Source organism: Pseudorca crassidens, chromosome 12 (genome assembly GCF_039906515.1).
Source record: "Pseudorca crassidens isolate mPseCra1 chromosome 12, mPseCra1.hap1, whole genome shotgun sequence".
NCBI classification, from domain to species: domain Eukaryota; kingdom Metazoa; phylum Chordata; class Mammalia; order Artiodactyla; family Delphinidae; genus Pseudorca; species Pseudorca crassidens.
The window spans coordinates 21,318,401-21,332,489 of record NC_090307.1 but is presented as its reverse complement, the minus strand read 5'-3'; the positions used below and the strand labels follow the sequence as shown (position 1 = coordinate 21,332,489).

Genomic DNA, 14,089 nt, shown 5'->3' with positions numbered 1-14,089 from the left:
ATAAAACAAAATAACCTAAACATAACTCCAAAGTAAAGGTTGAAGGTCAGATGCTCTTCATCCCCACAGCACATAGACTAGAATTTTTAGATAGGAGCACAAATTTTTTGGCATGATGGGGTAAGAGATAAAATCAAAAGGTCTCAATTTTTATTTCTCTAAGATGATTAAAATATCCTCTTTGGCAGCTATAGCAGAATAGCTTATAGTTTGATGCTTCTAATATTCTATTGTTGTCATTAGCATTGACTTTAGAAGAAAAGTATATCCTTATTCTTAAATGTTGTTCCTCATCTAGCTTTTCCATAGCTATTACCTGTTTGCAGCCAGAAAGTGGCAATGCCAAAGCATTGGCCTATGAAGACTAAACCACATCCATGCCTGTTTATCTAATAAGTGTTTATTAGCACCCATCCCATGTTTAGTCTTGGGGACAGAAAGTGAAGTAAGGTAGCCCCTGTCCTTAAGAAATTAAGAGCTTGGTGGATTTGCATCCAGATGGATGCTACAAGGGGATGAATTGTTGTTGCCTCATCAGCTTTTCTGAAATGTAGTTTTCAATAATGATATATTTACTTCTGCTTGAGAAAAAAAAAATATAATTAAATATACCACTTAGGCTTACACATATGTCAGGGAAAAAGGTAATGTACATTCTGGAAGTTGTTAAGAGGACCCAAACCCCCCCACCCCCGGAAATTGAAACACTTTTTTGAATAGAAAATGCTAAGAATAAAATCCATAGCTTAATAGTCATTTTTCTAGAACAATGGAAGCCCCAGTCAATATTATTAATTAGAACAAAACTAAAATGAGATCTTATTTCCAATGTGGGATACATTCTAGTCACTTAAGGCTAGAACCCAACTAGACCCAGATTTCAAGTCACTTGTCACATAAGAAAAGGCCTGGAGAGAAGTGTTGGATTGGGCAGAAATATATCACACAGCTCCTTGTTAAATAAAGGAGAAGGAAGGTTATTCATTTAAAGATCAAGTTAGCTGAAAGAGTTACTTTGGCACCAGAAGTCGGTGCAGGAAGAATTGAAACTATGGGATCAAAGAGCTATTTCTAATCTATAAATTGAATGTCCATTAGAAACCTTATTCCATAAAAGTAGGATTTCGTTGAGGTACATTTAACATGGAAGCCTGAATTGATAAAAAAAATATTTTCCCCCTGTGCTATGTTATCTCTAAACCTACATTGAACACCAGATGGCTTCCTTTGTAGTCATCTGAATGTGATTACGTATCAAACTGTGGCTCCTTAAGGTGAAATTATCTGACTGTACTTGAAAGAACTCAATTTATTTTGGATATAGAGTTAACCCAGTTTGGCAGCAAACGTATTTTAGATTTTTGATCTGGTCAGAATCTTCAGGTATTTGCATTTAAGAGAAGACTAATGGGTTTATGTCCATTATTTCAACAACAAATTAACTCCAAAAGGCCTGGAGAGATAGGAGTGTTTTGCTCAGGGACACTAGCTGGCTTTCCAGTGTTCTCAGGATAAAAATGTAGCCCATCAAGGCTCATGGTAATTTCTATTGTCTTCCTAACAAAATCTCGCTAATCTGTTTTTTTCCTTGATGTTTATCATTCCCATGATGTTTATCATGTTTATCATTCACCAGTTGTGTGTTCTGCCTAGTGTTCATTTAAACCACCTGCATTCCTTTAAAGTTTCATTCTTGCAGTTTCAAAGAGCTGTAGTAAATTTTTAGGATGTATCGAATCTTCTCAATTTCAAGGTAATACAGAGTGTTAATTATGTGTCCTAGAGCAGTATTTTAGAATTGACCCACATTTATTTGTACTTAAATAACTGGAAAAGAATAGATAAATGTTACTAAAAATACTTGTGAGGCATCTTTTATGTGAAATAAAACCTTTAATACTATTTAGATTGTTGCTGATGACTTGGTTTGGGGCTGAAATTACCGAATAAAATTTACTCTACAGAATGCAAATGATTAGTCATAGCATAGAAACTCATTTATAAAATATTTAATATAAATTAGTCATAGCATAGAAACTCATTTATAAAATATTTAATTTAAATTTTATTCAAATTTAAGGTTTAATTTTACAATTCTAATGATTGCAGTGTAGAGGGATCTCTCGTCTATTAGTCATTTCTAAATATGATAGCATTTTCTAGAACAGACATATTTTTTCCATCTTTCTGTTGTAGTCACTATTTCTTCTTCCCTCAACCCCTAAGTTATAAAAATTCTCTATATATGTACTCTAAGTACTTAAGAAGATCCTGAGAAACCAAGATCTAATGAAAATCTGGGTAATTTATTTCTGGTCATGAATTTTATTCTGTCTAAAGAAGGAAAGTATAACAAAATCAGTATCTTGCCTGAAATTGCTGTAGCATCATACGTGTATGTTAAGCAGTTCTCTGAAATGGACTAAAACTGGGTGAATGGAACGATTTGATAAGCTTGAAAATTCATGGCACTTCATTTTTATTAGTCATTAAGGAATTGTTGAGCTGTGACAGGGCGAGAGAGCGTCATGGACATATACACACTAACAAACGTAGTAAGGTAGATAGCTAGTGGGAAGCAGCCGCATGGCACAGGGATATCGGCTCGGTGCTTTGTGACAGCCTGGAGGGGTGGGATAGGGAGGGTGGGAGGGAGGGAGACGCAAGAGGGAAGACATATGGGGACATATGTATATGTATAACTGATTCACTTTGTTATAAAGCAGAAACTAACACACCATTGTAAAGCAATTATACCCCAATAAAGATGTTAAAAAAATAATTGTTGCCCCCCAAATAGTTTAAAGTAGTGAATTATTCCTTCCATGAGAGTGGAAAGGAAGGAGAACTATGTTAATATTCAAAGGGAATTAGAAGAAAAAGCATATGCTTCAGGCCCCATCTTTATAGTCTGGTTAGTAAATAATGATGTAGGTGAAAAATATCTAACAATAATAAGTGGGATAAAAATTGAGCACAGAGAGAGAGCACTGCAAGAAGCAGGAAAACCCACGATCGGCTTCATGAAAGACAACATTTCATGGAAGAAGGAGTGTGTGAGTTCCCTCTTCATGATCAGAAAAATGCTAAAGAAACATGTCCACAACCATTGATAAGTCATGTTCACTCATTAGTCCCAGTTTATATTTGTCTTGAGAATCTAGTACCCCAGAGCAGTGAAAGTTATACCTAGGTCCTAAATTCTAGGAAGCAATCCTAAAATAGGATGAATAAATCCTAGTCTGCTCATCACAAGAAAAGAGAAAGAGAGAGGAGTAGCATAGGAATAGGAAGGATTAAGAGTATAGAAGAGGAAAGCAGGAAGAGAAGAGAATACTAAGTCTCCTTCTCTCTATATAAATATATACACACATATGTATATGTTTATGTATGATATATGTTTATGTATATTTATATTACTTATATACATATATATTTAAAGTTTAGTCTCAACCCCATAAATTAATTTCAAGATCCACTTATGGAAGTCATCTGAATTTTGAAAACTCTGATGTGGGCACAAATGATTCCAGGAAATCTGATGAACATGAACGCCAGGGCTTAGCAGACTCAGACAGTTTTCATGGTACCAGGAAAGAAGGGCTTAAAGGGAGAGGCAAAATAGACAACGTGATGTTATTTTTTTTAACAGCTCTAATTGCTTAATTTCTATTATCACTGAGGCTTTGGGAATATTTTTGAGTTATCCTTCCATCAGAATTTTTCGGTGGCAAAATAATTTTCCATCGGAATTTTCCAGAGGTAGAACTATTACAAAATAGTTCAGAATGTAGGCAGTGGAGTCAGCCTGTCTGTGTGGTTTGGAGAAGTTGCTTACACACCACAGTCTCTTCATTTCTAGAATGGGGGTAAAAGAGCCTGCTTCAAAGAGTTGTGGTGTGAATAATAAAGTGCTTAGGTTAATAAATCGTACAGTCAGCTCTCAATAAATACTGGCTATTGGCTGGTAAATAAATACTTGATCAAAATCTGTGATAAAATTGACAACAGAATCCAAAAGAGACAATAAATGTATCTGCTCAGAGGCACTCAAGAAATATTTCTGATGTTGGTTCATTCTCAGTGAATTTGGTGAAAGAATAAATAAAGTCTAATATTACTATAAATTATAAATAATTAATCTTAGCCCTATATACAATGGTGACACATTCTCTGTAGGAAAGCTCTCAGACACATTTTTTCCATATCTTTAATCTGTGAATATTAATGAATCCCAGGCAAGTCACCTAAACCAAGTTGCCTGTGTGAAAGATTCAAGAATTTAAAAGTTGTTTGGTACTAGAGGCCCAAATATTTAGTTAAAAATAGGAAGATAAGACAGGGAAGGGGAGAGAGGGAGGGACAGAGAGAGAGAGAGAGAGAGAAAGAAAGAGGAGAGGAGAGGGGAGGGGAGGGGAGGGGAGAGATCTGACTTCCAAGATCATTCAGTAGAAGAACTAGGACTTGAATCCTGGGTGCCTTCCACTGGCTCTTCGATTTTTCTAGAAGGCAATGACCATCAAAGATTGTAAATTCACTTTGACTTCAAGGGAAAGTTTTGCTGATGGTGGTTGGAAAGAGCAAAGTATGGTGGTTACTCAAAGAAGCAAAAATTAGCACACCTTACCCACTGAGCGTAACAACAGCAAAGACAAATATTATAATCTGTCTTTAAAAATGTCTACGAAAAATACATATTTATTTCCAAGGTGAAAAGGGGATCAAGGCTGCTACTTCCCTGTGAATTTCAGACAATATAAATATTCAAGTTTCACATCATTTTAAGGTTCCCAGCGGAAGAAAATGACAATCACTTAAAAAAATTTTTTTTCTTTATTGGAGTATAGTTGATTTACAATGTTGTGTTAGTTTCCACTGTACAGCAAAGTGAGTCAGTTTTACATACACATATATCCACTCTTTTTTAGATTCCCATATAGGTCATTACAGAGTACTGAATAGAGTTCCCTGTGCTATACAGTAGGTTCTTACTAGTTATCTATTTTATATATAGTAGTGTGTGTATGTCAGTCCCAATCTCCCAATTTATCCCTTCCAACATCACTTTTTAAAATGTTCCTTTCCTACACAGTGTTCTGAGGCACCAGGTCTGGGAGATTCACTAGCGAAGGTGTGTTATATTTGTAATTTCCTTTCAATTGCAAATTTCCATCATAGAGTAATGAGTATTATGGTAATTAAGACATTAAATTAGTGTATCCTGTACCCTGCTGAGAAAATAGTAATATAGTATAGCGATGCACTAGAGTAGATAATTGCTGGGACAATAGGCATGTGTCCACAGTAAAGACGATGGTCATTTTTAGTGCCCTTGTCACCACAGCCAGTTTCAATAGGAACGAGTCCGTCACATTAACTAAATCCTAATGAAACTCTAGAATTACAGAGACACTAAGCGTTCGTGTCTTATACACTGGGTTGTGTCAGTCATATCAGCTCCCCTTCATTTGCTTTATCAGCATAGTTTCCATAGCTTTATGGACTTTCCAGTGTCCTTTATGTAGGTCAATACGAACACTTATTCAGAATGTTTATTATATGCATTTTTTTAAATTTATTTTTATTTATGTTTATTATATGCAAAGGTTGTTGTTGTTTTTTACATTCTTTGTGGCAAGACACCATTAACACAACAACACACTGTTTAACTGCATTTGGGGGGGGCGGTGGGAGTTTATCATGTCCTACAGTAGTTCCTATAAAGTAAACTAAGGGCTTAGGGGAATTATTTGAATTACAAACATTTTCAATATTTGTTTCTAAGTCAGAGAAGATGCTAGCATGCAAGTTCACATCCCCACCCACTCACTTTTTATTTTTCTGTCTTTACAGTTCCACCATGGTTTTTAAATCACCCTTCCAACCTCTATGCCTATGAAAGCATGGATATTGAGTTTGAATGTACAGTCTCTGGGAAGCCTGTGCCCACTGTGAATTGGATGAAGAATGGAGATGTGGTCATTCCTAGTGATTATTTTCAGATAGTGGTAACTATCTTTTTTCATATTCACTTTACAATCCCATTCATTGTCTACTCTGTTTTCAGTTGCTTTTCTTTCTTGGGAACAACGTTCCCGTTGGGAATGTTTATGATGTATGAAGAAAATTGTTCCAATAAAGCAAATCATTTTTTAGACTTGGAATTTTTGAGCTCAAAAAAAGTCATTAAACAGTCCAGCCCCCTTGTTTACAGACACGGTTTTAAACAAACAAAGAAAAAATGGGGGGCCTAAGACCAGTGCTTTCTAAATATTCTCATTGGTGGTTCTTGGAAAAACAGAGTTTAGAATCTAGTTCTAGACTGTATGAATCCAAGAATCTCTTACTTCTTTAAATTTTGCACATTATAATAAAGTTTCAAGTAAGATGCGCTACTTATGAATATGGTAGTCTTACTTTGGTAATTAGGATGGTCACTCTTTGCTCCTTTGCTGCTCTTCCAGATAGGCCAGCTGATCCTACATGAGCAGTAGAAAAGGGCAGTGATGATGGTGATAGTGACAATGGTGGTGGCAGTGTTGGAGAGGATTTGAAGACCCAGAGTTCACATCCTTTGCAGTTCTGAACTTTGGAAAGAATTGAAGCCAAGAACAATGGTTCTTATAGTTCCTATAAGGTTTAGTGTACCTCTCTGTCCCTGCCCTGGAGAGAGATAATAGGGATAATGGTGGTATATTCACTGAGTTGTTGTCCTGGTACATAGTGAGTGATCCATACCTATCATTATTATTATTGTTTTTGCTGCTACCAGCAGAATGCTTTGCTCATTTAAAAATGCTCTGTGAAAACTCTCCTTTTGGTGTAGGTCAGCATCAGAGGTTCTGAATTCAAATGAATATCTGAGAAATATGAAAAGCACTTTTTAAATATCAAAGAACTTTGCAGCTAAAGAAGGAGGCTTTCAATCCATTTCTCTTACGTTTGAGATGCAGACATGACCCTGTCAAAGAAAAGTGGTCCTCCAAGCCAGGTCTCCCAGGAGACGGCAGTTATAGTGTAAGTGCCCTATGGAATTCAGGCACAAGCTCTCTCCATGGCTTTACAGTGCCTCTTGCTGGTGGTCCCTCTTGCACGATCAGTCGGCTTTCAGAAACTTTCATCACCTCTCGATTCATGCATTTTGTCACATTGTAAGGGCTCTTAAGGAATACATCCGTAAAGAATATCTTTATTATGTTTATCACCACTTACCATTTTTCATTTTTAGTTGCATTTAATTGGTTGGGAATAGAGTAAGAAAGGAAAAAAAATTGACTTTTGAATGCCACATCAATCCATTAGTTCCTTTACATGCAATGCTGTTTCCCCTATCACTGAATTAAAAATGATCTGCCATGGGGCAACTTGAAATGTGTTGTATATGCCTAAAATAGATGCTACTTGCATATAGAGGAAATTGTTGAGTGCCCTTAAGGACACAGGATAAAATGAAGCATTTCATTTTTTTCTACAGTTTGAATAATCTTTTCCCCAGAATGACTTATTATAGCCAACCTACTTAAAATGTTCCTTTTCTTAAGGTAAAAAAAAAAAAAAAATGTATGGTATGAGCCCTTTTCACATTAAATTGTGCTTAAAAATATTTCCCCAATAGCTCCAGATCTGTCACACATGTAACATTTAGCACAAATAATAACTTATATGAGAATTGTTAATTGTAAGTTAGTCAACTTTATCTTAGGAATTTTACATCAGCTGAGAATTGACTACAAGACACTAAAAACAATTAAGTATTCCCCATGAGGTAATATTTATCTCTCAATGACTTCAGGGCAAGTGATTTAACTCGTCTCACTTACTGAACTAATTCTTACACTATCGAGGATAAACTGAGTTACTGTAATTAAATGCTATTTCAGATCATTTTATCATCCATCCTTGAAAACTATGGTGGCCCAATTTACATAAAACAGGAGTTAACATTGCTGTGTTTTAATTTATGGATCACTGAAGGTGAAACATTTCGGCCATATAACAAGAATGACATGGGTATAAAAGATCTACCATACCCTCCTCCAAATCCCCGAAAGGGCACACAATTTTAAAAGGATTTTCAGATATTTTTTTTCTCGGCAAATGTCCAGAAAATATCCAACCTAGATTTCTTGTCCTTTAGAAGCTGCAAAGATAAGTAATTTTTGTTTCCTTTTGCTTTTTTTTTTCCCCCTCCAGCACCCACTGAAACTATTTCCTTCAGTACAAGGAAAAGAATGAGATTTCTTTTGATACTAACCTCTCTTTCGTCCATACCTAATAAAAGAGTTTTCTGTTTACTGCTCACTTATGGAGGATGTGCATTCTTGGAAGTATACTTTTCATGGCAGAACTAGGTTAAATTGTGGCATGTGGATTCAGCAGAATCTTGGGAATCTGTGACATTTCCCAGATGACACAGGACATATCTGTAAGGCTGAGGACCCTCTTGGCCTCCCTTCCGGTTTCTTTTGGGAAGTTTGATTAAAATTTGTTTTGTGATCATTTTGTCACTTGGAGTTTTTTTTTGCTTTTTCAAATGCTTTACCTGCTTTTTCTTCTCCCTAGGGAGGAAGCAACCTACGAATCCTTGGGGTGGTGAAGTCGGATGAAGGCTTTTATCAGTGTGTGGGTGAAAATGAGGCTGGAAACGCCCAGACCAGTGCACAGCTCATTGTTCCTAAGCCTGGTAAGATGAAGTGAACCTTGCTCTGGTTCCTGTAGTTGCAGTTCTGCATGGTTCATCTGTGAAATCTGTACTGTTTTCCCTATTCTCAAAGTCAATTTGAAATTATTGAGTTATTTAGTTAATCAGGTATACATGTGTGTATTGTTGGTATATTTGTGCTAGCAAATTATATCTATGACTATCGATATATATCTCCATCCAGCGAGATACAGTCAAGATGACTACCACTAAATTACTACCGTCTCCCCTCTTTTGTGGCCTACCTTTCTTCTTGGTGTTTCATATAAATATAAACTCTATATATGGAACATATATATATATGTAATATATATAAAATAGATAAGCATATACATGTATACATACATGCTTATTTATAGTCTTAAATCAATGGAAGTTGGTAGAAAAATAGCAGGAGTAATCACTTGAAAGTAAAAGCATTCTTCTCTTTTTTTAGAACAGATTTTGATAAGTTGTCTTTTTTCTATAATTTATTAAGTTTTTTATTTTGTTCTGTAATCTTTTAGAAGTTTAATATGGTGGTGTATTCAAAACTAGCGTAAATCTATAATAGACATGTCATGTAATATCCCCATAACAATATGATTTCCAGAAAGCAAGCAAACAGACAAAAACAAACACACAAAAAAACCAGCTGGTCAGCTACTCTGAAATGTGGTTACACTAAAGAAGATCAAAAACATCCCTTCTCTCTTTTTATTCTTTTTTTTTTTTTAAAGCAGGGACTGAACAATTGTTTCTATAGATCAAAATACCTTAAAATATTAATAGCTCCTCATGAAAAGTTTTCATACCACCTATTGATTATGTTAATTTCAACTTTTTGAGGCCAGTTTCCTTCCTCTTGGCTCAACCTTGTCTTAATCTTTCCCTGCTTTAATTTTAATAGAAAACAGATTTTCTGTTTAGAAACAGTAATTTTAATAGAAAACAGAAATTTCTATATAGCTACTGAAATATATGAGACATAGTCTTTCTTTGGCTTCTGTCATTTACAGTGTGCCTATTGAGGCCTTATATTTTGTGCATCTCTAACCAATTATCTGAAGATGCTCAGACTCTCATAATAATGCTCACAGCGATGACTTTCTCTGCTTTTCTTGATTAAAACAAAAAAGCAACCATAGAACCGCAGTCCCAGATGAGTAAAGGAATGAAAGGAACTATTTAGGAATTTGAAGGTACCATTAACTCTTGTTCAAGATCACCAGTTTCTCTGATGGACTGTTTGTTTTCCCTCCATTTAATGTGCCTTACATGTGAACGTGACCTCATTTGTGTGACTAAATACATTCTCTTCGGCCGAAACAGTAATGGATAAGGAGGGGAAAAGGAACCTCTAAAACCAAGGTCTCTAATATGAGCCATGGTTTAAAAACTCTGTGCTGTCTCATTAGCAACGACAATATGGCAACATTTACACTAATACTGACTGCTACACAAGTCACAGAATAAGAGAATTCTAGTTAACATTGATTTCCACGTAAGGCCATAAAGCTGAGGAAAGTGCAAGATAAGTAGTCCCGTATTTCTAAAGAGAAGTATGAGGTACCTTCTCCTATCATCCCCTTTGACTGCCATTAGGGATGGAGGATTCTTTGAAGTGTTGAAATTCATAGGATTAGACAGACATCATCATGGTGTTTTCTTTCCCCCACAAGTCAAGTTGTGGAGATACCAAGAAAACCCCTTGAACAGAATGTGTGTGTGTGTGTGTGTGTGTGTGTGTGTGTGTGTGTGTGTGTGTGTGTGTGTGTGTGTGTTCTACTGTTTTGCAAAAATGGAAAATGGGCAACTTACCCTGACTAAAAGCTGTCTGGAGCTGCCCACAACTGCAGGAGGAGAAAGGGGAAGGCAACAGTGGGGAGAAGCTCAATTTCCACCTTTGGGAAGAATGAGGGTGTGAGTTGCACTTGAAGAAAGCAGGGCGGAAGACATCTTGAAAGGCCTTGCCCACGAGGTCCTGGCTGCTAAGGCTACAGCCACCAAAAGACGCTAGAGGGACACTGGCTGGGACGGAGCTGAGCTGGGAGCTGGTGCAGAAGACTAGCCAGATCCTGCCGTGCCTGCTGCAGGAAGGGGTCCAGGGCGGGGCTTCCTAGGTTGGAGGGGCCTCTGAAGAACACAGAGCTGCTCCCCAAAAGGAGGCAAGTTGATGCCTTCCATGACTGTGGACTCTCAAGAGCACAGGCTAAGAAAAACAGCCTTTGTCTCTTTACTCCAAATCCATCCTCTCTTTCTACCCTGGAGAAGCCCTAAGCAGAGGGGGAAAGAATAGACCCAAGAGAATAAAAAAAAGTGGTGACAGACAGTCCCATTGCCTCTTCCCGATTTTTGGTCTCAGGCCTACTCTGGGAGGAGGGGAGAAACTTTAAATTGAACATTAAGTTAATGTCTTGATTTAGATCTCACTGGTTGTGTGTGTGTGTGTGTGTGTGTGTTGCTGTTGTTGTTGTCATTATTGTTTTTAATACCTGCAAATAAGGCTTTTAAAATATTTTAAGGTGCCCTTAGGACCTGAGGGTTGACCCAACTTGTTATCTGGGGTAGGAAATATATCCGATAGGGTGTGTTTGAAAGTGGATGACAGGAGAGAATAAAACTGTTTCCCCTTGATATTCCAATAGTTCAGCTCGTTCAATAAACCAATTATAGGCATTCAACTTCATTTACACCAGGCAGCTCTGAATTCAACAGGTAGCTCTTTATTAACAGTATCTTGCCTTCCACTCAGGCCCTGATTCATTTGGGTCTCTGTGACCACAAAAGAGCAAGGCGCCCCTCGGCATAAATGTCAGTTACCTCCTGGCTAGGGCAAACCTTGGAGAATCTTGATAATTCATTCTTCTCCCATCTAGATGGTAAAATGTTGTCAGTGGATTCTACATTCTTGGTCGGTGTTTATTGTATCTGGCATTGGATTAGAATGAAGACCAAAATCTGAAAGCGTGACAGAACACCATTGTAACTGTCTTACATCCCCTCCTTGTAAATGATGGATTGCTTTTTCCTGGCCATTTAATCAGGTCTTAAAATAATGCCTCTCCACCTCCGCAGAGGTGCAGTATAGGCCATGTGCACAGATGGTGGAGAGGCCAGCTATAAATATAAACTCAGCAATGAGGCTGACCTTGGCGGGAAGAACAGAGCCCTCTCTGTTTAAGTTCCAACAGTAAACGGTCACCACATATTTTGAGGCACATCGTGAGTCTGCACTGACCAGCTGTTCAGCTTTGGTCTGTCCACATGCTTGCGTCTAAGAGTTTCTCTTGACAACCATAACAATCTGCTTCTAACTGAAGTGCACACAATGGCCTGTTAGAGCCAGTGCCCATTGTTGGTGGATATTTACATAAGCCTAATGAAGTTTCAACCTAGTCTTTTCTATATAGTTAGTTATTCCCTCTTTAGCAATTAGTGACTTAGGAAAGAAACATCATCTACTAAATTAAATTGAGTTAATGACTTGTTTTTCTTTCCAGAAGATAAATTTTGGGAAAATACTGAAATGTGTGCACTGTAACATGTGAAATATATACATGATTTCCTCTAGATAAAGATCAATGGCACTTAAAAAAATCATTATACTAGAGGAGGTGCTATCAGTAATGGTTTCTATCTGATACTCTAACACCACACACACAGTTCCAGACTGCTGACCATCTCTCTGTATACCTAACACAAACATGAATGCACACACACACTCGTGCACCCACAGACAATGGTCTGCACACTTAAGAAGACTTTGCATATGCATCAAAAATACTTTAGCCATATTATGTAAGTGGTGGTGAATGCGAGTTAAGATATTTTATCTGATATATATCACTTGTATTGCCTATTCATCTCTTCTAAGAGCTAAGGAAATGTTTTCTTGTTATTTGTTTTAGTTTTATTTATTATTTGGCGAGGGACATTGGTTAAGAAGTCCTCTTTCCAAAAGAGGATTGACTGTAGCCCTCCAACTCTACTGTTCAGTGAACAGCCCAGACAAAATGTGCCAAGAATCAATGTGTTAGGCATCATAAGAATAAGATGTTTCAGTAGCCAGATTTGCAAACAGGTAACCAGTACCTTAGGATCTGGTTGACATAGCAGATGCTGATGAGTTAGTTACCCTTGAGTCTCATCCAGTGAACTGGAGTGTGGGTAAGTAGTAATTAAATTAAAACTATCGGGTAGCTAGAAGGAGAAGTGAGCATACTTTCCAGTGCTGGTGGGGCAGCGTGGGAGCATAGAGAGCAAGGCAGGAACAAAGGTAAGATAGATATAAGATATCAGTTATCTCTGAGTTAGTGATTCTGGTTCTAGTTGCTAGGTAGCATTATGTTTCCAGGCCAGTGGTCTTCAGTGAAGGTAATTGGAAATACCTAACTGCTGGGCAGAGAAGAAGAGAGGGCCAGGGAACTGGGAATGCAGCTGTAATCAGGGCATATGTAGTCTGGAATATTTTAAATTTAATGGCAGAAATGGGTGAAGATAGAATAAAGTCGCCACGGGAAGAAATAATGTATTCTTCATATTCTACTATGCACAGAAAGGTTATGTGTTCACAAATGAATAAATGCTATTCTAAATATTTCCTAAATGTAGATCTGCTTGGGCAAGTTACCAAATCATGCCTTCCACTGAAGAAATATATATGGGATATGTGTCTCATGTTAACACTGAATATTTTTTTAATGCTGGTTTTGTGTTTTTCCTCCAATATTGATGGCAAAATAGAGTTTCCCACTGTAGGAGGGGAATATATTGGTTATGCCTTTAGTAAAATAGTGAGCTACTATCAATTCCTTGTTCTCCCCTGGGAAAGGTTACTGATTACAAATGCTGTAGAATTTTAAACATTGTATTAAGGCAGTGTATTATATATTAGCAGAAGTGTTAGGTCCAATCATAAACATCAAGGCATAACATCAAAAGTCCTTTTGATGCCAAAAACTTGGCCTCTGTGTCCCAGTGCTGAATCAAATCTCAGAGACAGAGTTTTGGGTGAAATAGGAAAGAATAGCTTTATTGTTTTGCCAGGCGAAGGAGGCCACAGCAGGCTCCTGCCCTGGAAAACTTTGTGTCCCCACCCGGGAGGATTTGGTGAGTTGCTGATAAGATTAGGAGGTGTGCAGGGCCTGCACTCCTTTATTCTGGTGTCAGGTAATCTTTTGATGAGCTTCTCTGGTTCCTTTAATCTGGCCTCCTCAGGGTGGTCTTCTCTCATATGAAGAATGCTGACATCTTCCATTTGTTGGGTCTTAGTTCTATAAAGGGCTTAAAGGCAGTGTTATGTGTATCGCTTGAGGCAGCACCAGGACCCTGCCCCAAGGCTGCACTATTGTCTCTTGACTGTTCCTCCCTTGTCTCTTCATCCCCTCCCTTCCCTGATTAGCAACT

The 14,089-nt window shown here is 37.4% G+C and overlaps 1 protein-coding gene across 1 annotated transcript in view; it reads left to right on the top strand.

Annotated features, from left to right (window-relative positions):
• The first annotated feature begins 4,512 nt into the window (after positions 1–4,512).
• Positions 4,513–14,089, top strand: part of LOC137204224 (netrin receptor DCC-like) — a 190,869-nt gene continuing 181,292 nt past the window's right edge. The window contains exons 1-3 of the mRNA XM_067701461.1: positions 4,513–4,585; positions 5,854–6,008; positions 8,563–8,683. Of these exons, the coding sequence (XP_067557562.1) occupies positions 4,513–4,585; positions 5,854–6,008; positions 8,563–8,683 (349 nt within the window). The remainder of the gene's footprint in view (positions 4,586–5,853; positions 6,009–8,562; positions 8,684–14,089) is intronic.